Below are 23,385 nucleotides of genomic sequence, written 5' to 3' on the forward strand. Positions count from 1 at the left end.
CAGGGATTTTTCATTTGTATTACTGTATGTATTTGGGGTTTTTTTTCCCTTTTCCTAATAAATTATATTTCTGACTTGGAGTCTCTCGCTGCTTTCAAACCAGAACACTTCTTTTCAAGAAACAGACCAAAATGAAGTTTGACAAGCCCAACGATTTCACATCTCTCATCATGATCTCGTTCCATGTGGGGAAGGGGAATTTATTTGGCTTTCTATCATTTCCAGCATATGTACATTCTTTACATGGCTGCCAAAGGGGTTTGTGGATATTTTTTTTGTTGTTTTTCAATAAAACAATGTTCACCAGCTTTTTTCAAAGCTGTACATCATATGAGTAATTCTGATCACTGGCAGTGATGCAGTAAACAAAAATTAGACAAATCCAATTCAAGACTCTGGGCATGAAAATATTTCAGTGCAAAAATGGAAAGTAACAATGACATTTGCAGGAAAACATGAGAAGATGTGTTATTACACAACCTTCAAAAGTCACCTTACGTGTTTGCCCTATAACAGAGCCACAAAACTGCTCTGAATCAACTTGATAAAATTGAGTTAAAAGTAAGAACAGTGCTGAACATAGCTCAGATTAAATGCTAAGGTGTTTGGCTGTAAGAATTAAAAGGGTAGGATTTTTTTTTTATTTTTCAGAAGCTCTATCAAGACACAGAGTGGCAAATTCCTATAGCAGATTTATCTCATTGCCATAGAACAGATGTCCTGAATGCACCTCAAATCAGGCTAATTTAAAAACCGTGTTGTGGCAAGCACTGTTAGTACAGTCTTTTCTCAAAAAAAGAAGAAAAGAAGCATTTAAGAATCACTACAAATCAATAAATGGAAGTTCTTCACCACATGGAATAGGCAACAAAGAAATCTCCTGTGCTGTTTTTCTGTCTAAATGTATAAATATAGGGGCAAATCTACCTGGTAGTCTGAAATGAGGCTTAAAAATCACCAAATAAAACAGTGATAATTTTTTTTTCCTTCATGCCAAGCTGTTTTTTGGTGATCAGTGTAAGCAAAGCTGCACCAACCTCCCATGCTCCTTGGTAAAAGTGACAAGGAAGGAACAGAGGTCGCTGGAACGGCACCCGGGCAGCCCAGTGAGGATGGTGATGATCACCTGCAACACAGGAACAGGACAAGGCAAGTCTAAACACAAAATAACCACAGAAACACTGGTGCAGACACAAAAAAGGCTGTTTTCTATGATTCATATTGATTTTTCTTTTTTTTTTTTTAAGTCCACAGTTAACCAAACTTAAAATCAGATTTTAAAACATTCCTAAGGGTTTATTAATTGTCAGAATGGTCTCTGAACCAGACCCCAGCAATATTGCAAGGAAAGATTATATTCCTGCTGCTTTGGCTTTGTTTTCAGCAGATTTCAAAAGCCTGGGAAGCTCCAAGGAAATATTTTCTCTGAAAATGCTATTTAAAGCCCACCTTAAACTGGACAATTGTTATTGCCCTTATAGAGAAAGGATTGTTATACAGATAATATCAGCAAATGTTAAATATCATGTGCTACCTCTATGCTATTTAAAGGACTTTTATGTTCCAGAGAACAATTCAGTTAAATTATTCAGCAATTCATAAAAACAAGCTGCCTGCTTTAGGGCAAAGTCTCTCTGGACATTAGAGAAAACACTTCACTTAAAGATCTACACCTCATTTTCTGCCTCTTATTCATCAGCTTGAAAGGCCATTTGCACTTCCAAAAGATTGGTTAAATGGAAAAGAATTAAGTATATAACCTGAAAAAAAAAAAGACAAAAAACTGGTGGTAGTGGAGGAGGAGGCAGAGCATGGCTGAACAGGATTAGTGTTTTATCACACTACAACAGAACTACTGACAGAATATTCCAAATATTCTAGATGAGGGTAAGGAATTATTGTGGAGTTGTTTCCTTACCTTATCACCTTCTGCTTTGCTGTCAGAAATGGTTTCTGACTCTTGAAGAAGGACAGGAAGATGTGCCCTCATCACTGGCTTGGTGCTAACACTGCTGACTGTGAAGTGCTGCACAAACCTTCCAAAAATAAAAGGTTTATTTCTTTACAATTGACAGCAAAAGATTTCATCCATCTAAATAGCTGGGAAATTACTAAAACAAGAGTATGAAAAGGTCAAGCTAGAGAGGAAATAATTTATCTCAGAATAAAAACATCCTAATGTAAAGAGAGAATTATTTAAGAAATATTTTTAGATGGCTATCACATCTACAAAAACAGTTTTGTCTCATTTCTGACAGAATGAATCCCTTGGACACCAAAGTAATTTCTCACCTCTCCAATCCTGGAATGGCAGCAGACAGTTTCAGCTCCCTGCATCTTTCCCCTGAAGCAAAAGAGGCATTGAAGATCTTCTGAACACTGGAATGCCTGAAAGAAAAAAATTAATTAATTAGTTAAAGGAGAAACATAAAAATTTCTCTTCTTTCAATCACATGGGTACATATTAAATGGTACCAAAAAAATGTGAGTGTTGCACTAAGAATGCACCATTTTTTAAATTATTGTCAGAATTTAATTATTATTATCAAAACCAATAAATAACAGCATTTTTCTGATTGCAGCTTCTGTGTAACTGCACTGGCAGGAACTTACAGCCTCTTTTGTTCCTCAGACAGGAATTCTTCTGGGACAACCCTTAAAGATAATCCTGAGTTTGTCTGGTTATGCCATGAAGAGAAAACCTGGAATAAAGCAGATTCATGCATGAGTGTCATTATTTTCCCAAATTTGCTGTGGATTTGTTTAGGAATTGGTTTTGCTTACCTAAAAAAACAGACACATTTTCACAAGTCATTAAATATTGCACAATAAAGGTTTTGCTGTAAGAGAAGCTGTGGACACATCCCTGGAAGTGTCCAAGTGTTGGATGGGGCTTGGAGAAACCTGGGAGAATGGAATGAAATGTGACTTAAGGTCCCTTCCAATTTTAAAATTCAAATCCACTGATCAGATTTTGCAACCTTTTCTTTGGCTAAGACTGGAAGAGCTTTAGGAATTTACTGATATGGCCTGGTTTTCCCTGATAGAAATGTAGATGTTTATGGCCCAAGTGCTCTACAGAAGGAACTGAATTAATTCAAGTCTCTTTGAAGCACTGCTGTAATTTTCATGAGGTGAGATTGCAGCAATCATTACTCAAAATTGAAGAAAAACTCTGTTCCCTCCCAAAAGAAAAGGAAACCCTTGGTTTCTCCAGGGAATGTTCTGGCTCCCATCCAATTGCTCCAGCCAAGACACATTAATCTGAATGGCACTGGGAACCTAGAAATCAGATTCAGATGAATCACAAAGTCCTGTCAGTGTTTGGAATTTCCCTTCTTTTCATAAGTAAAGGCAACAGCCATTGTCATCTTTCACAATAACTGTCTGCAAGACAAAACAACTGGGGGGGACACGACTGCTTTCCATTAAAAACTCAGCATCCCAAACACAAGGGTAGGAGATAAAAACCATCAAAATAAAATATACTTTTGATATTAACAAAGGCAATCTTGCTCATGCAAAAGGATCCACACAACTAAAGAAACAACCACTTCAAAACACACAGAAGGGACTGAAAGAAATGCCTGGGAGAGATGGAAAAAAGGAATGGTCAAGGGAAGTTTGTGTTTTGTAAGGCTGGGGATAAAGTGAAAACATAGGTCAGCCTAACAAGTATTAGAAATATAGAAATATATCAGAACCTTTTGTATAACTTAAAGAAAGTTTAAAAAAGAGCTGCTTTGGCATCAAAGAAAAAAAGAGAGAAATCAACACAGTTTAAAGTCTAAATAAATTTTCCTCCTGCACCCTTTAGAGTGAGGATGGGAAAGGCATCACCTCAGCCTGCACAGCAGATTTCATCTCAGTTTTTAACAAACCCAGATTTGGGGAACAGGGCAGTTGCAATTCCCTAATTCCAGGAGGTTTGGAATAATCAAAGTACAGCTCCAGTGAGTGAGGTATCAAGCCAATAATTGAGAAGAGTAGAAGCAGCATCTAAATTTTAGTGAATCTTTGTAACCTGTGAGGCACAGAGATTTTCAGAAGGAATTTTGGAGGAAATCAATAAACAGCTGAAGGTAAATACTGACAAAATACTTTAATATATTTCCATGGTTTACACAATCAGGTAGAGTCAATTTGATAAAGAGTTTTGTTCATGAGAGAACACCCTGAAAACAAAAGATTTGTTTTATCTGCTTGAGCAAAGCAGCTGGTGTGGTGCCAAATGAAAAACTTAAACTGCCCAAGCTGAACCTCAGTGTGAAACTGTTCAGCAAAAAAATTAACTCAAAGGAGGAGAGGAATAAATAGCCCTGAGAAAAAGCAATAGAGGAAACAAACACCCTCATCTCAGATACTACAAACAGTTTGGATATCTACAGCCAAAAAGCAGATCAAAAGAAAAGCATTACAACTATCAGAAGAAAAAAGAACATTTTATAGGCATAGATTGAAAAGAATCTGGTTTTGTTTTATTAGGCCAAATAAAGCAGAAAGAATAGGTCTGAGATTTGTGAGTATCTCGAGGATGTGTTCTGGTAGAGAAAAGAAAAATAAAACAGATATAGAAGTAGAATTAATAAAATAGGCTGAAAATTCAAATACAAACAAACAACAGATTGCCAACCATTCAGAGTGGAACAGTGGGAGGAATTTAAACACTTAAGATAAAAGAAGGAGACTTTTATGGGACCATTAATATGACCAGTGGGGACTACTCACTGAGCTAGGTGGTCTTTTCCAAGCCAGTGTGATGAGCACATCCTAAAAACCCTTGTGAAGCCCTAAAATCTCCAGGCTCATTTCCTCAAAAGCACTATTGTTATAAAGTTGGGTTTATTAAAAGCCTCTGCAGCACAATGCAAGCAGCCAATCTACTTAGGGAATAATACAATGCCATATGGGAGACTGAAAAACTTTAACTCCACTTCCCCAAGGATCAAGATCCAAATGTGTCTGACCACAAAAACACACAATGGAACCTCTGCCACTCCATACAATCCCTGCAGCAAATTAGACACCAGAAATGCAGCTCAGAAAAGGAGATTTTAGAGCCCCAGCTGCCTCCAGAAGGCAAAGTGAAAGCACATGGGAGCATTAAACACAATGAGCAGCACCAGCACTGGAAATTCTTACAGAAATTTGAGTTTTTCTCACACATCTTAAACACACACAGAGCAATTATGTGGTTTCTCCCCCATCCCAACAAAACTTTTTTTCCCTTTACCTGGGAATAAAAAGCTTTATAAATCTTTCTTTTGGGGAAAAGTGCAATCATCAGAAAGTTGTTGTGGGTGTGGAATTCAATGGGGAGATGAGGAAGCAGGGAACTTTTGAAGTCTATAAAGAGAGCAGCAACAATGCTGTTGGAATCCTGGAAAAGAAAGAAACAGGACAAATTAAAATTAACATTTTCTACTTTACATGGCACAGAGATGGAGCGGGGGGGTGGAACACAACTATCTGCAGGTACTGGAGATATCACAAGATCAAAACAAAGGATCTGAGTTTGAGTAAAGCACTAAACTTTTGTCCTGAAAACAAAGCTTAAATTTTAATATCTTCTCTTGTCCACACCAAAATCTAGACCCTTCCTCTGCTACTGCTTCAAACAGCAAACTCTTTGTCTAAACTCACATCTCCAACACAGACAGCAGATGAAAAATTAATTAAATGCCACCTAAAAAGGTGACAAGGGAGGCTGAAGCCCTCAGGTTGTGTTTCCCTCAGAAGAACTGAACTCAGGTTCAATTTTTTTCTGAGAAAATACTGACTTTTTTTGGGTTATTTTTTAGTTTGCTTTGGGTTTTTTTCCCCAGAGTGGTGGGAATGCTCAAGGCCAGGCTGGATGGGGCTTGGAGCAACCTGGAAAAGTGGAAGGAGCTCCAAGGCAGGGGGTGGAACAAGATGGTTTTTAAGGTCCCTTCCAACCCAAACCATTCCATGACTACGGAATCCAGGACAGGATTTTATACACAAATTTTCAGGATGCTGAAGTGTTTTATATTCAAGCCCTTTTCACTTACAACCCTTTGCACATCAAAGTTTTAGAAAATCAGAACAATTTAGAAGCATGAAGCATTTCTGGGAAATGGGAATTCAATTATAATAGGGTTCAAATCAGAATTTTAGTGGCATCCCCTTCACTTTCAATAGAAATGGGCAAAGAACTCACTGTACTCATTGTTGAGAAGAAAAAGCCCAAGTTGGGAGCTGTTACATAAGAATTGGTATCAACTCAGAGACATTTGCAAACAGAATCTCTCTGCTTTGCTGACTGAGGGATTAATCATAAAAATAATCCTCTCAAAGTCACCGAGGTCACTGAAGAACATACAAAAATATTCTCCTCAAAGAGAACGATTTCTTTTAAGAGAAAATGGCTTTTGGAACAGAATCCACAGATCCTGGATTCTTCAGGATGATTTAGAGATTTCCTGAGAAGTGACTTCAAGGCCAGCTCATCCACGCTGCTGTCAGCACGAGAAGTGTCCAACAAAATTTGCTCCTGGAAAACATTTTGGGCTCCACAAATTGAAAAAAGCTGAAAAGCAGCAGCAGCAGCAGCAATAATCCCCACAGACACGAGGTTGAAAGGAGCCAGCTCCAAGTTTTACAAGATGTTCATGTCATTGTGAAATCTAAATATTGCTTGGTAATATTTGTTTCCTTGATGAATGGCCAGAATCTCCCCTGCCCTGAAAGAGTTCCAGGGATTTCAGGAGTTCAGGGGCAGCTCAGTGCCCAGTTCCTCAGAGCACAGGAGCAGAATTCCAGATATTTTCAAGTTAAAAAGGAGAACATCTCACAGGCATCATGCTAAAGCTGCTAAAAAACTGAATTTTGCATCACTTCAAAGTTTGTTATCTTTTATTTTCATCAGAACATTAAATTCTCCTTTTTCTTCTCCATCCATATTGCTGCAGGAACTTTTGGAAAGAGCAACCAACGATTCCCCTGCTCCTCCTGTCACTTCTTAACAGTTTCCAAACCCTCCACCCTCACATTCTGCCAAGTCAGTAGAACAATAATACACTCCCTGTCAAGGCTTAGCTTCACACAAAAATCTGGCATCATTTCAAGAATGATGGCCAGGTCCCAGAAATAGCAACTTTTATGAAAGTGAGTGTCTTGAGTCAAACAATCCCAGGAAGGTCAGTGTTAAAATAGCTTCTGAAACGAGGGGCAATCAATCTGATGTCCAAGAAAAGGCAGCTAAGGTAAGACTCTCTGAGCTGCTGTGTTTTCATCTCAATTGAATCCCATTTTTATTGTATTTTACTGGTTTCCTGTATTGTGGGATGAAATCACCCAGCACAATGCTGAGGGAGGTCACTGAATAAATGGGGAATACTGTACCTGAACAAAAGGGAAACTAAAGGAAACTTGATTTTTTTTTTCCCTCAGTGTTTAGGACACAGTAACCAACACAAATAATCTCTTTTCCACCCTGAAGAAGTGATGGTTAACCCGGTGTTTCTGCCTCGAGGTGGACAGAGCTGAGTTGCCATCATTAACCCCTCAATTCCCACTGAGCCTGAACACTGCTCTGCTGGCCAAGTGACAGCTTCAAATATATTTCTAATAAAAGGCAGAATTTCACCCTCCATGACTCACCACACCTTGAACTCTTCTCTATCCATCCCTACACCCTGTGAGATGTTTGATGAATGTCATGGTGTGTAATTTTTCTTTTAACAAAGAGCAGTTTTCACACTGTTCACAGCACACTGCTAACTCAAATACAAAATTCTCTCCTCCTTATTCACTAATTTCAGTTAATCAGCACCAAAACTGCAGTGATTTGCATCAGTTATTACAGTTGTACAGATACTTAAAACTTCAATCTAAACTTTGCACCAGGACTCAATTTTTGTTAAAAATTGATGGAAACTTTATGACAGAAAAAAAGAGACAAAATACTCACCCCATCATAGAGAGAAATGGAACTCATGTGGCTCTTGGGAATGGAAATGCTGCCATGGTGGGGATCACAGAACAGAATTCCATCAGAAAAGAAATACACTTTGCCTAGAATTTGAAGGAAAAATAATTGTACGAGGTATAAATCAACTTTTCAGCTTCTCATGATGAATGTCTTGGCTTCCTGAGGAAGAAATCTATGTTCCTGCAGGATTTTGTTGTATTTAACAAGCAGCAAATTTGATTTGGGATAATATTGACTGATATTTATTTTATTTTTATTGAATAAAAATATTTCTTTTATTTGGGATAATATTTACAACCATTCAGTCTTTACTGGATCTCATTAACAAGAACAGGAATCATGACTACAACTGTATCTGAGTTCATCTGACCTCACTTATCATAAATGTTCTGAGGCACTTTTTTTAAATTAAAAGCAAAAAAAAATTCCATCCTCCCAAATTTCAAACTTCCAGAACTACAAAACTGACAATACAAGAACTTAAGTAAAGATTACATCCAAAACAATTGAAAATTTAAATAATGTAACAAACTGAAGTGTAAAAATGTTTAAATGGAATATTTAACATTAAGTTTAAATTAAACTTAAAAGAAATAATTTAAAATTAGCCTTTTAAATTAAAATTTACTTAATAATTAACATTTTTGGAGCAAACTGGGTTAGTAGGAGGTGTCCCTGCCCATGGCAAGGGGTTGGATCTAAATGTTTCAACCTAAACTATTCCATGAATTTTATGCACCTTTTGCACCTCACAGTGCCAGACTACAGGGCTGCAACCTCAGCAGAGCCCAAATTTGAGCACAACAAATTGGGGAACAAAATCAGCTTCACTGTCATGTCAGGAAAAAAATTTCATGTTCCTTGCAGTGTTTCCTAATGCTCTTTAGAGCATCTATTTGTAACTCTGTAGCTCAAGAGTTGGTAAAGCACTGAACTTCACAAATCTCAAAAAAAAATCCTTAAAAATAAAAATTTTTAAAAGGAAAAAATTGCTCTTTTGGAGGCACACAGACCCAGTTTTAACAAAGAAAAAAAAATAAAATAAAATCCAGAGTTCTCCAGTTATTTACTGAGGGAACAAGTGCCCACAGCACTGCATTGCAAAACAGCAGAACATCACACTCTGCATTAACCTCTTCCCTTTGAAATCTGATCAATTAGAGCCAAAGCAGCTGCCCTTATGTGAGGGTTGCTGTTTAATTGCCTTGCACATCATTATTTATCCTCCACACTCCAGGGCAAAGACAATAAAGCTGAAGGTTCTCCTCTAAATACTGTCAGCAGCAAGCACTTAATGTCAGATATTCAGCACTTCCTGCTGCACATCAGCACTGTGACAGCAGCACCTCCTCTGTAAAAAATATCTATAGAAAATATAGAGAAATATATCCTAGAATAGAATTATATACTATAGAATATATAGAAAATTAAAGTATTGTGCTTTAAAAAGAATATATTAATTCAAGGCACAAGGAGAGAGGGAAATCTAAACAGTCCTATCAAATTGTTTTCAGTCTTGCTCCTGGGATACTCATGTTGTTTAAGTTCTTGAAGGAAAAGGCACCAAAAAAAGAGGAATAATCCAAGATTGCTGTCAGGGATGTTGTGTCAAAAAGCTGTAACTGGATTGGATCTGAAGGACCAAATTCAGGCATTTTTTTGTGCCACAGTGAGCACCAGAGCTGACAAATTCTGAATTCCTGAGAGAAAATGGCAGTGGCAGAAACCTGGAACACGTCAGCTCCAGGAGGAGGCTTTGGGAGGAATATTTGCTTTCTCCTCCTGAGTTGGGAACCCAAAGCACTTCTGCAATGGCCAGTCCTTCCAACCTCATGTTTAAAGAGACAGAAAAGGCAGAAAACATCTGGCAGCACATCTGGCAAGGACAGGAGCAGCCAGTTTGGGCATTTTTGAAGGTGAGATGTGGGGAAAAGCCTCCTCTCACCAAAGGTCTGCAAAGCCCAAAGCTCTGCAGGAATTCTCCTTCCAGGACTTCCAGGCAGAGGTTGGGAACAAAAAAATGGAATTAAAAACAATAGATATGGAAAGGTAAATTGGAAGTTTAAGATGATGGCACAGTTTGGCTCACCAGAGTGTGAATCCCACAACCTCTCTTCTGTTTAAAAACCCACCAAAACAAGAAAAAACAAGCAAAAAAAAAGATAAATAAAACAAACTTCATCTCACCTTCTGCAGGCATGGCCTGTGGATTGCTGGAACAGATATAAACTCCATCACCCCCAGTGAGTAAAGTGCCCAGGAAAGATTTATCCTCCTAAACAGGAAAAACCAAACAGCAACATCACAGACTGGATCAAGGACCAGCCCAAGCAGGAATATTTTCTCCTGCTTTTGCTCCAAGAGAAAATATCTGATTTTCAAACAGTATCAGTCAAGAACTTTAAAAGATTTTTATCCTGCATGGACCAGGGAAAGAGAGCAAGGCAAGAGGGCAATTTTTAAAAGCCTTCCCCCCATTTTGGTTTTGCCAGCAGCAATGAAGTTACAAGTTATTGTCACAACCACAAGGCTGAGCTTTTTGTTTTTACTTTGCCCATCTACTGAGCTAAAAGTATATTACATGAAAATAAATCTATTTATAATGAACATTCCTGGGAGCCACAAATTGCACCACAAATGTGAAACTCATGTGATTTAAGATGTTTCCAGATTCCAAACTCTTTTTTTTTTCCTAGTGCTTCGAGTGTTTTCCTGTAGACATTAGCATGCTAATTAAGTTAAAAGAAAGTTGCATCAAGTTTTAGGGGTTTTTGGAGACACATGAGCTCCATGAGTAATGTTTAGTGAGGCTTCCATGAAATCATAGTTTTATTAGGACTCTTTTTGCTCTTGGGCTTTAGGATTCTTTGAAATAAAGAAAGCCTCAAACTTTTACACACAATATATTATTTTGTATGTGCAATTTTGAAAAAGACAAGGCAGAACAAGCAAGTCTTGTAGAAGAGAAGTAACACACAAAATAAAAAGAGAGTCTGGTAGTAGCTCAAGTTTTTCAAATCCTGGTTCATCAAAGTGAAATTTCTTTAGTTTAACAAAAAATATTTAATTTTACCTTTAATACTTGCTGTGCCTTTTCAGACAGCTTCACATCACTGTCTTCAACCTGCAGCCAGAAAGAGCATCCATTTTAATTGTGATTTATACAAATAAAGCAATCTAACATTAAATAAAAAGCATTAAAGAAGTTTTGAGGCCAACAAGAACCTCAGGTACCACAGACAGAAGCCCTGAGCCCAGAGTGCTTTAAAAACAATTTTTGCTCTTAAAACTCATGTGTTACCATGGGACCAAAATAATTTCTTGCATCACATTGTCCCCATTAAATTGCTTTATAGACTAAAATATTCTATAGATAGAAAGCAAGCAGTTTTATTTTTTATTACTGTTCAAGCATGTATTGCCAAGGGCAATGCCCAGTTTTGTCATATTCTTTGGAATTCTATCTCTTACACAGTGTAGGCCATCAAAGGTCTTGAATGAAACTTTGCTTTCTTTTGGGCTGATCTAAAATTACCCACAATAAACAGAATTTTCAAAAGTCCCACTGTGCACTTCAAAAACAACCAGACCTTTAAAAAGATAAAAAAACCTGGCGAGGTGAAAATGAAATTAATGATAATGATGATAATAATAAATGAAAATTTCAACAACAATAATAATAGTGACATTTTCAATAATAATAATAATAATAATAATAATAATAATAATAATAATAATAATAATAATTTAATAATTTAATAATAATAGTTTAAAACTCCTGCTATGCATGGAACCACCAGCTTAATTTTTCACTTATCACCCAAATCTAAAAAACCAGGGTATGTTAATATTACAACATTGTGTTTCAGTGCTCATGCTCCAGATTTTCCCTCAGCCAAGCCCACTCCCAGAGCAAGTTTTGCCCTGAGGATGAGCTGAGCTGAGGCTCTGTGCTCTCACTCACCAGCCAAGAAGCAAATCTTGGGATAGCTGCAGTCAGGATAACGTGCCTGGAGTCTGGATGGATGCTGCCATCTGCAGGGGAGCCACGGGAAACAAAGCAGTGAAATCAGGGAATTATTTAGGTTGGAAAAGACCTCCAAGATCACCAAATTCAACCTCTAAGCTAATGTCACCAAGGCCACTAAACTTATACCACCCACATACTTCAGAATGCCCAGTATGTTACTGTTAAGATTTGAAGTTCCTTTAGTAAATATGAAAATCTCTTTATTTTAAGGATTTCTGAGTGTTTAAATTAAGCTTTCACAGCACAGTAACTCTCAGTGCTCTTGCGCTCTGACAGAGCTGCTCCAGCTCCAGAGTTCCAAAGAAATCCTGATTTATTCTGATCCTTCCATGGTTGCTCCACAGTTCCAAAGAAATCCTGATTTATTCTGATCTTTCCTTGGTTCTTCCTTTGCTCTCAGTGTTCCAAACCCATCAGGGTAACAGCAAAAACACCCATTGGAATTCCTTTGGATTTCCCATCACAGCAAAGCCAACAGAAGGACAAGAGTGGTGTTGAATTTTAGAATTTTCAACCTCTGACCTAATATCACCATGGCCACTAAACTCATACCACCCCCATACTTCAGAATGCCCAGTATGTTCCTGTTAAGACTTGAAGCTTCTTTAGTAAATATGAAAATCTCTTTATTTTAACATTTCTGAGTGTTCAAATTAAGCTTTCACAGCACAGTAACTCTCAGCGCTCTTGTGCTCTGACAGAGCTGCTCCAGCTCCAGAGTTCCAAAGAAATCCTGATTTATTCTGATCCTTCCATGGCTGCTCCAGAGTTCCAAAGAAATCCTGATTTATTCTGATCTTTCCATGGCTGCTCCAGAGTTCCAAAGAAATCCTGATTTATTCTGATCTTTCCTTGGTTCTTCCTTTGCTCTCAGTGTTCCAAACCCATCAGGGTAACAGCAAAAATACCCACTGCAATTTCTTTGGCTCTCCCATCACAGCAAGGCCAACAGAAGGACAAGAGTTGTGTTGAATTTTAGAATTTTCAACCTCTGACCTAATATCACCATGGCCACTAAACTTATACCACCCCCATACTTCAGAATGCCCAGTATGGTATTGTTAAGACTGGAAATTTCTATAGTAAATACGAAAATCTTATTATTTTAAGGATTTCTGAGTGTTTAAATGGAGTTTTCAGAGAACAGTAACTCCCAGTGCTCTTGTGCTCTGATATATACAAAGCTCCAAAGAAATCCTGATTTATTCTGATATTTCTATGGCTGCTCCAGAGTTCCAAGAAAATCCTGACTTATTCTGATCTTTCCACAGCTTCTTCCTTTGCTCTCCGTGTTCCAAACCCACCAGGGTAAGAGCAAAAACATCCACTGGAATTTCTTTGGATTTCCCATCACAGAAGGACAAGCGTGGAGTTGAATTTTAGAATTTAAACCGCTCACCTTTTTCTTTGACCTGTATTTGTGATGTCAGGAAGGACTCTGAAAACACAACAGATCCCAAGCATCCTCTTCCTGTGAGCAGGTCTGGAATGTCAAACACCATCATGGATGCCTGCAGCCATCCAGCAGTTGGAGGGAAGAGAAAGAAGAACTTGGAATATTTCAATTGAAAAAACAAAATTTGTATTTTTCAAACATCCTAAACCAGTATTTCTATATTGTGGTTAAAGCCTGAGATGATAAATCTGTGTTAAATGTTTTATTCTGAATTCTGAGTTCATGTGAAACCTAGTCCAGCATCTGAAATCTCACTCATGTCTCCCCTTACATTTGTATTCATATAGAAATCTCAATATGTCCCAGAAAAACAGACATTTGAGCTCTATTTTCTAATTAAATAAATAAAAATTATTATTTCTTACCGTTTTGATCAAACTCAGGCTGTCCTCATTATCCAATGGAGTAATTCTAGAACAATGATAATTAAATATTTAAAAGTTAGATCATCTTTCTGTGACTCCACAGCAACAAAAAAATCTGTTTTATTTTAAAATAAACACTTATTTGTGCAGGTCATTTCAGTCAATTAGTGTGGGGATTAAATAAGCACAAGTTTGTGATATGAACTAAGTTAAAAGCACTTTTCAAAGGAAACTTAATGAGCTCATGCTGCTTCTACTCATTAACAGTTAATAAAAATCAGCCTGCCCAACTGCTTTTTATTCCTTTTAATGTTTTCTTAAATTCCACAGAATTACAGATGTGAAATCACTGAACTACCTCATACACAAGAGCATTTAGCACTTCTTGTGTGAAATTATCAAACACAAGGGGTTTTGCAGGAGTTTCAAGAGGTGAAAAATTTATTTATTTGTGTATGTAAAGCACTGTAATTAATAACAAGATAATAATGTAATTGTTATATTATTATAGTTATAGTTATTAATTACATAGTAATGTAATTAATAACAAGAAGTTGTAAGATAGTGATACAAACCTGCCATGGTTGTTCACAGCCTGGATTTGAAAAGCAATTTTGGAGCTGTAGAATAGAAAATGTAGAGGTGAAATGTGTGGTTTATATTTTTAAATGGAAAAAAATAAGCAGGAATAGACTGAAAGCAAAAGAAGTGATTAAGAAAACTGGAAAATGGGATAATTATAATGATTTTTAAAGGATGAATGCATTATGAAGTCTTGAAATCTGGCAGTCAGGCAAGCTCAGTTTATAATTAATATTTTTCAGTTTAAAATTGATATTTTTCAGTTTATAATTGATATTTTTTCCCCCAAAGAAGCCCAATGAGTAACTCTGGAAATACACACCGTAAAGCAGATTTCAGCTGTGCTAAGCCAAGGGTGTCTAACACAGACAGCAGCACCTGCTCTGCCACCTCCTTTGCCTGAAAAAAGGAAATAAAAATTAAAATATCCTTTTCCCATGCCCTTCCAGATCCCAGCAGCTCCAGGAGCACCCTAAGACCAACAGGAGACACTAAACAGTAACACACTGATGCACCAGGCTAAAATCTGATTTTTCACAGATCTCATTTTCCTTACGATGAGGTCAGGAAAATTCATAAGATGGAAAACCAACTGGAGATGGGTAAAATTAGACACACTCTGAAATTCCTCTTTTATTTTATTTTTTTTTTTTAAACAGAATTCAGAGCCTGCTTGGAGGGCAGGGCATGAACCTCGTGTTATTCCATCGAGCGAAACACAGAATTTCTTTTGGTTTTCTTTTTGGTTTGCACGTAAATCTCACACTGCAAGCAATCCAAATCAACAATTACAGAGAGAGAACAATTAAATTTCATTTACCAACTTGATTTACCTTGGATTCAGTGGAAGTTTTAGCATAGCACTCAATGCCAGCAAGCACAGCCTCTACAACAGCAGAATATATTTGCGACAACAGCGTACTGAAGAGAAATACAAACACAACATTTACTGGACAGGCAGAGTTTTCTTCCTCCTCTCTTTAAAGGAGCATTTTTTCCTCTCATTGCACAACTCCCTTAATAATAAGGAAGGGATCTTTGTTGGAATAAGTGAAGTAGTTTTATAGTTAAGCTTTCTGTTTAAGAAAATGAAATTAGAGCGAGGAAATTGCTCAAATTACAGGATATTTTAGGGAAATAACTCTTGATATAAATGTGTCTGGTGCTTTTGTCAGTCAGGAATAAAAAATCTGATTTATTGTTGCTTTTGCTGCAGTTGGGTTTCAGAATCACATCCTAAATGCAGGGTCTGGAGTGACAGAGGGAATGGCTTCACATGGACAGGGGGAGGGATGGATGGGATCATGGGAGGGAATTGTTCCCTGTGAGGGTTTGGAAGCCCTGGGATGGAATTCCCAGAGAAGCTGGGGCTGTCCCTGCACCCCTGTGTTGGAGAATTTTGCTCAGAAATGGCTTATAGAGTTTTGTTCAGACATGCCATAATCATATACAGCTGATGGAAAAGTAAAAGGCAGCTGTGAGGAGCAAATTCGCAAAGCCTGTTTCTCTAAACAACAAAAGTTCTCAGGCACATTTATGTAAACAGCAGAAGTTCTCAGGTTGTTTTTAATAACAAGTAAATATCTTGTCCTTGGATAAGTTTTGGGAAAGCAAAAGTTGACAAACATGGAGGCCTTGAGAACTTTCATATCAGGGTGAGAACACAAATCTTGGATTCAATAACAAACCACAGGTATTGAAAACAAAAGGAAGGGTTAATGTGTAATCTGTGACCTACGATGAGCTCAGATTTTGCAATATGCATGAGCTTAATTAACACCACTATAAAAGTGTGTGAGTGAGATCAATAAATTGGAGTTCGATGCTGATCAACAAGGATGGGTCGTCTCCCTTCGCCTTCAATACCCCTGGAAGTGTCCAAGGCCACCTGGAAGTGTCCAAGGCCACCTGGAAGTGTCCAAGGCTTGGAGCCACTTGGGATAGTGGAAGGTGTCCCTGCTGTCCCTCCCTCTCCCGGCAGAATATTTGAATGAGATGATCTTTAAAGATCTTTTCCAACCCAAACCATTCCACAATTCCATGAAATCTCCATCCCAGCTTAGTCCAATTCCTTTCTTAAAAGGGGACTGAGAAAATGGTACAGAAATAAATCAAAGCCAGGAGAAGCCAGGAGTGAATTTCAGCTGTTGAGACATTTACAGCTCCACAACCACTGGGGAAAAACCCAACCAAGGAACATCAGCCTCTGTTTTCCTGCTAAATTACAATAATAAAAATGAGCAGATCGATAAAATTACTCCCTAAATTTTAAATTTTCTCATGACTCTACTGCCAATATTGAGGGAGGGAAGAGGGGGAGGAAAGAGGAGAATACAGCATTTAAGCCAAATGCAAAGCATTCCTGAAGGATGGAAAAAAAAGCATCTGAAGATCTCAAAAATGAAGGAACCTCAAAATGCACCAAAGTTTGGCTTTGATCATCCCCAACATTAGCAAGGGACTTTAAAATTCAGCTTTTTCACTATTTTTTCATGTTTCTGGATTGTAATTTCTTGTGCTTTCATATGCACTTAGCATGTTTGCACTGCATTAAAGCAATGTAATTCCTTTATATTGTAATTTTTCCAGACTTTGTAACCATTCCTATTTTCCCTAAAATCCACATATACATTTGCAAGAAAACACCTCAGTGAGGTGTCCTTTGTCTTACTCTTCTTCCCATTTTAACACTTTAAAGTTAGCAGTGAAAAAAGAAACCAAAAAAATCAGCACAAGATTTCTTTTTTGTTGCTTTTGAAGCCTTGTCTTAAAATAAAAATAAAACCAAAAAAATTTATCCCAGTTTATCATTCAATTTTCAGGGTTGGTTTATACACTCCAGGAAATCAGTACAGCCAAATTTGGAATGAATAGTGTTCATAAAATACGTTTTATTTTTATTTTTATTTTATAAAATATTGACAAGTCCAAACTAAATAGAAAATCATGAGTTCAGGTTTGCCAAAAAAGTCAATTATACTACTGTTGTTGAAATTAGATTATTTGAAGCAATACAGGGATGCTTCCAAGAAAAAATATATTATTTTTAAATTACTGCCTTTATCAACCCCTGCTTTGTTTAGAGCTTCTCCACTCATCTTGATTAAAATGTATTTAGTAAAAGGGATTTTTGAAGGAGGACAAAAAATGTTACAGTAGTATGTAGATGCAAGAAAAACACTTGTTGGAGTTCAGTTTTCTCTTAAAAAAAGGAAATTCTGCTGCTCAGTGCAGTAATTCCATTTTTATGTCTCACCATTAACAAGAATCAACAGTATTTAGTGTGACAGCACTGACACATATTTAATATTTTTAGTATCTTGCTACCAGGTCATGCAGTTTTGCAGAAGCAAAAACAGGCTCCTAAAATGATCCCAACTAATAAGGAGGACAAAAATCTCTAAGGAAAAATCTGATTTATCAAGAGAGAGAGCAGAACCAAAGCAGATTTTCTATTGTGTTCTCCAAGCTGGACAGGGATCTACAACATGCACAAAAGTGGACATCAACATGGATAAACAAAGTGGGATTTTGAGAAGGTTAAAATGTGCAGAAGCTTTGCAGCTTCCCAAATTTTAGGAAAAATTAAGTTTGGTCTAACTTGAACACAGTGAATTTCTTCACAGGTTTGAGTGTTCTCTTGTTGGCATTTTCACTGAGCATCAGAAATCTTCCACATTGTTAATGAAACTGGTCAGAAAATTACTTTTCTTTTATTTTTCCTCTATGTGCAAGATGCTACAGTGTGAGAGACTTTCTCCCCTTGGTTGACACAAAGTATCTTTAAAATTTATTCAAGATTAATTTTTTACTACAATTTGAGCAAAATTTATTAATATTTCCTTTCCTAACAACTCCCCATGTACCTACTGAAACTCCCCACATGCATTTTGCCTTTGCAACCCTGTCCTATGCACATTATTCTGAATAAAAATGTCCCTGCAAATGCCAACAGCCACTAAAAGCAGCTTTCACCTACTGCCACGAGGTAGAAAGAGAGAAGAGTTAGGGAATAATAAAAAAAATTGGCAGCTTACACTTGCTCAGCTTGCTTGTGGATCTCATTGTCATTTCCTGTATTAAAACAAAAACAATAAAACAAAAATAATAATTTAAAAGGTTTGGTTTAAGCACTCTGAGAACATTTCTGCTTCACATCTTACATGGAATTTATCCAGTATTTTATACTACTAGGGCAAACACAGGCTGTAATTCCAATTTTCCAACCATCCCCTCTTCAGCTGTTCTGACCCCAGAATTATATTATATTATATTATATTATATTATATTATATTATATTATATTATATTATATATTTATATATTATATATTTATATATATATTATGTATATATTATATATAATATATTTTTATATATTTATATTTTATTATATATTTATATATTTATATAATTTTATATCTTTTATATATTATATATTTCTATATATTATATATAAAATATATATTACATTATATATTTACATTATATATATCTATAACATATATATTATATATAGATAATATTTTTATATATATATATATATATATATATAAAATATGAAATATATGTTACATATAAAATATATTTTATAAATTATAATCTTTTTTTTTTCAAGAAAGCCCTAACGACTAACTTCATCCATGGACTTTTCCAGCCATTTAAAATACATTAAAAAATGTTTCTTAAAAATTGTACATGGCCTGTTTTTATTTAGGAATACAGCTACTGTAACTCATTACACTGAGGATAAAAGATGGAAGTGAAAGAATTTCCTTCATCCTTCTAAAAATCCTCAGTTACTTGACAACTCCCGGTTTGAATTATGTATTTTGGAGACTGTTTTTTTTATAAATCCATATGGAACATGGACTTCAATATTTGGTTAATGCTTTAAAAAGATTCTGCACACTGAGATGTGACAGATTTTATGTTCAACACTCAGATCTGACAGATTTTCCCCACAAAATCTGCTATGATTTCATGCACTGGCTACAGAATCCACCACTTAGAAAGGAAGCAAAGCCTTTAATTGCGACAAATTTTCATGGAATCGCAGGTAATAACTGCCTTGGTGTTTTTTTATAAATCCATGCAGAATATGAACCTATATATTTGTTTAATGCTTTAAAAAGAGTCTGCACACTGAGATGTGACAGATTTTATGTTCAACACTTGTGGAGAGCTTGGTTCAAACATGGCTCAAAGAAAGAGGCCATGAAAATATACAGGTGATGGAAAAGTAAAAGGTAGCTGTAAGCAGCAGTTCCCAAGCCTGTTTCTGTAAATATCTAGGTTCTCAGGCACATTTTTATAAACAGCAGGGTTCTCAGGCAGTTTTCTCATAACAGGTAAACATTCTATCTTTGGCTGTTTTGGGAAAGTAAAAGTAACAGACATGGAGGTTTTGAGAACCATTCATATCAGGGTGAGAACACAAATCTTGGTTTCAATAACAAACCACAGGTATTGAAAACAAAAGGAGGGATCAATGTTTAATCTGTAGCCTATGATGAGCTCGGGTTTTGCAATATGTATGAGCTTAATTAACACTGTTATAAAAAGTGCCTGGTGAATCAATAAATCGGAGTTCGATGCTCATCAATCAGATGGTCGTCTCCCTTCACTTCGTCAAACACTCAGATCTGACAAGTTTTCCCCACAAAATCTGCTATGATTTCATGCACTGGATACAGAATCCACCACTTAGAAAGGAAGCAAAGCTTTTAATTGCTACAAATTTTCATGGAATCACAGGTAATAACTGCCTTGGTGTTTTTTTATAAATCCATATGGAATATGAACCTATATATTTGTTTAATGCTTTAAAAAGAGTCTGCACACTGAGATGTGACAGATTTTATGTTCAACACTCAGATCTGACAGATTTTCCCCACAAAATCTGCTATGATTTCATGCACTGGATACAGAATCCACCACTTAGAAAGGAAGCAAAGCCTTTAATTGCTACAAATTTTCATGGAATCAGAGGTAATAACTGCCTTGGTGTATTCCATGCACTTACCCAGGAAAGGAATGTGAGTGGCTCCAAAAAAATAGGTCCTTGAACAAGCCAGAGGTCCCTTTGGAGACACACACTGCACTACCTAGCAGTCAGTATTAATGAGATACAAAGAACATCAGTAAAACAAAGTGGTGCAATAATTAACAATTAACTACGTTCCCCTTAAGTCTTCTAAGCACTGACAGACTACAGAAGTTTACAACACAGAACTGGATTGTGAAAAAGCAACTTACGTTTTCAAAGGTCTATTTCACTTTTGACTTGACCTGAATGGTTGAAAGACTTTGGAAAGGAGATGAGCTCTGACTTGTGTTTTCAATTTCCTATGCCAACTGCTCTTTTCATGAAGAGGAAAGTGGGTCAGGTTCCCATAACTAGGCTGGTCTTATTTACTATTTTCATGACACCCTATTAAAACAGTATCACCTGTACCTGTAAATAAACCACCTTTTTAAGAACAGCATCAGAATCTGAGGACAACAGATGGAGCAAGTACATCACAATAACACAGTACTTGCATTTTCAAAGGTATCTTATTGTTAACAAGGGAAGGAAAGACACAATCGAAAGTGTTTTCACAGAAATAATGTTAAGAGCAGCAAATGGAGGATGAGATTTCACCAAGATGCAAAATCACTCTTTTCTCAGGCTCTGCACACGTGATTTGTGCCCCACGTCCATCCATCCCTGAGGCAGCTGCACATGAAATGCTGACAAATCATCAACTCATGGGCTCACTCATGCTCTCACATCCACCTGCTCAGGGCTCACAGCACTCCCAGAGCCCCTGGAGGCAGCAGGGAGCTCTCTCCACACTCTACCTCTCTCCTCCTTCGCTGCCAAGTTGCCTTCTGGAGCCACCCAGCCAGAGGATCCCAAATCCCTGGGGTGATGGACCTCAGCACATGTTTAACCACCCAGCTTTTACTGGGAAATGGAAACAAGTTAATCATCTTTAAAAATCCAGCTTTTACTTGGACATGGAAACAAGTTAATCATCTTTAAAAATCCAGCTTTTACTGGGAAATTGAAACAAGTTAATAATCTTTAACAACCCAGCTTTTACTTGGACATGGAAACAAGTTAATCATCTTTAACATCCCAGCTTTTACTTGGAAATAGAAAGAAGTTAACCATCTTTAACATCTCAGATTTTACTTGGAAATAGAAACAAGTTAATCACGTTTAACATCCTAGCTTTTAGTTAGAAAGGGAAACAAGTTAATCATCTTTAATAACCCAAATTTTACTGGGAAATGGAAACAAGTTAATCCCGTTTAACAACTCAACTTTCACTGGGAAGTGGAAACAAGTTAACCATGTTTAACAACCCAGCTTTCACTGGGAAATGTAAAAGTAAAAGCAAAAGTTTAACAAAACAAGTAAAAGCATGTTTAACAACCCAACTTTTACTGGGAAGTGGAAATAAGTTCATAATCTTTAACAACCCAGCTTTTACTTGGAAATGGAAACAAGTTGATAACATTTAACATCCCAGCTTTTACTGAGAAGTGGAAATAAGTTAATCATGTTTAACAACCCAGCTTTTACTTGGAAACAGAAACTTCTAATCATGTTTAACATCCCAGCTTTTAATTGGAAGTGGAAATAAGTTAAGCTTTGCAACTTCATCTGAACAGTCCTGGAATTTTATGAAAGTTTTTTCAGAGTTTTGTCATTAGTTGTTGAAGCACACAGTGGAATTTGGATATGTGGAGGTATTTCAGGTTTAGTCACAAAGGTGTTATCAGAAAATGTGGCTTTTTGTTTCTTTTTAAAGAGATGGCTAAATAAATGTGATTAAAATAGAATCTGTGGGTCACAGTTAAGTGTATCACAGAAAGTTTTCACTTTGTGGCCAGGACACAAAGAGCATTTCCCTTTCCCCCACCCACTTACATCAAAACTTGCCTTTTTCCAGAGTATAAATTATTTTAACTCATGCAGCAGCCCCTGATTAAGAATCCAGTATGGTTCCACTTGGAAAGAGCAGAAAAATCACATTTGTTCCTTAACCTGATGAATTGCTAAGGTACTTTATGTTAAGAAGAATTAGGCTTTTAACTCATGAAAGACAAGCACAAAAAATATACAAAGAAAAAGAGAATATAGTTCAAAATCTCAGATAACTTCTCCAAAGCCTTACCATGTGCTTGGCAGTGCTTCCACCAGGGCCAGTGTTTCGGACCAGATGCCCTTCAGATGGAAAATTAAAGTTCCCAGTGTTCAAGTTCTCCTTTGTGGAGTGGCTGCCAAACAGGACAAAGGGCTGCCTGCTCGGGCTGAGGAGGACACAGGGAATCAACACCAAAATACTTGCATAAATTTCACCAACAAATGAAATCAAAGCTTTCAATTGCTGAATTACCCATTATAATAATTTTAAAAAATTACTAAAGTTTCACAGTGAAAGGAACAAGTTAAAAAAAAAAAATCTTCTTGCATTTATAAAATGATAATTTCTTTCAAATACAATGAACTTATCTCAACGTTGTTCCCAAATGCTCTTAGAATATTCTTTTATCTTGAAAAGCTGCTTAGTTTAAAATTCACTATCTTGAAAAGCCCTGAAATGATTGGGTTGGAAACAAACAAAACTATTTTGGGTTTAGTTCTTGCTTTGGGCCCAAGACTCAGCTGGAGAGGTCAAAGATTTTCTTTTCTCTAATGCAAAGCAAACACCAGAGGATGCTGCCAGAAATAAAGGACATTAAACTCCACTGGTTTACTCCAAATAGAGGAGAATGTGCAGAGAGATTGAATTACTAAACAAACCTTGATTAGCTCACAACAGCAGAACGTGGATTTTGCAACAGAACCTTCAGCAAAACAACAATTTTTGGTTAAAAGTCTCTCATAAAGTCACAGAATGGTTTGGGTTGGAAGGAACCTTAAAAATCCTCTCATTCCAACCTTCCACTATCCCAGGTTGTTCCAAGCCCCATCCAACCTTTTCCAGGGAGGGAACAAGGAAG

At 36.7% G+C, this 23,385-nt stretch overlaps 1 protein-coding gene across 2 annotated transcripts in view; it reads right to left on the reverse strand.

Moving 5' to 3' along the window:
• The window catches only part of DNAAF9 (dynein axonemal assembly factor 9), a 77,593-nt gene that overhangs the window by 23,592 nt on the left and 30,616 nt on the right, over window positions 1–23,385 (reverse strand). For both annotated transcript variants that reach the window (XR_008484120.1, XM_054293303.1), the window contains exons 10-26: window positions 22,557–22,692; window positions 20,411–20,492; window positions 18,425–18,461; window positions 15,221–15,308; window positions 14,710–14,786; window positions 14,381–14,425; window positions 13,806–13,851; window positions 13,384–13,495; window positions 11,919–11,989; window positions 11,028–11,078; window positions 10,142–10,229; window positions 7,934–8,037; window positions 5,234–5,380; window positions 2,614–2,702; window positions 2,293–2,388; window positions 1,919–2,036; window positions 1,038–1,126 (exon numbers count right to left, since the gene is read on the reverse strand). Coding sequence is in view for 1 of the 2 variants with exons in the window: in XM_054293303.1 (XP_054149278.1) it covers window positions 1,038–1,126; window positions 1,919–2,036; window positions 2,293–2,388; window positions 2,614–2,702; window positions 5,234–5,380; window positions 7,934–8,037; window positions 10,142–10,229; window positions 11,028–11,078; window positions 11,919–11,989; window positions 13,384–13,495; window positions 13,806–13,851; window positions 14,381–14,425; window positions 14,710–14,786; window positions 15,221–15,308; window positions 18,425–18,461; window positions 20,411–20,492; window positions 22,557–22,692 (1,476 nt within the window). In the remaining variant the exon portion in view is untranslated. The remainder of the gene's footprint in view (window positions 1–1,037; window positions 1,127–1,918; window positions 2,037–2,292; window positions 2,389–2,613; window positions 2,703–5,233; window positions 5,381–7,933; window positions 8,038–10,141; window positions 10,230–11,027; window positions 11,079–11,918; window positions 11,990–13,383; window positions 13,496–13,805; window positions 13,852–14,380; window positions 14,426–14,709; window positions 14,787–15,220; window positions 15,309–18,424; window positions 18,462–20,410; window positions 20,493–22,556; window positions 22,693–23,385) is intronic.

The sequence above is a fragment of the Melozone crissalis genome, unplaced genomic scaffold (genome assembly GCF_028551555.1).
Source record: "Melozone crissalis strain CALT ecotype California unplaced genomic scaffold, PUWL_Pcris_2 ptg000132l_1, whole genome shotgun sequence".
NCBI classification, from domain to species: Eukaryota; Metazoa; Chordata; class Aves; order Passeriformes; family Passerellidae; genus Melozone; species Melozone crissalis.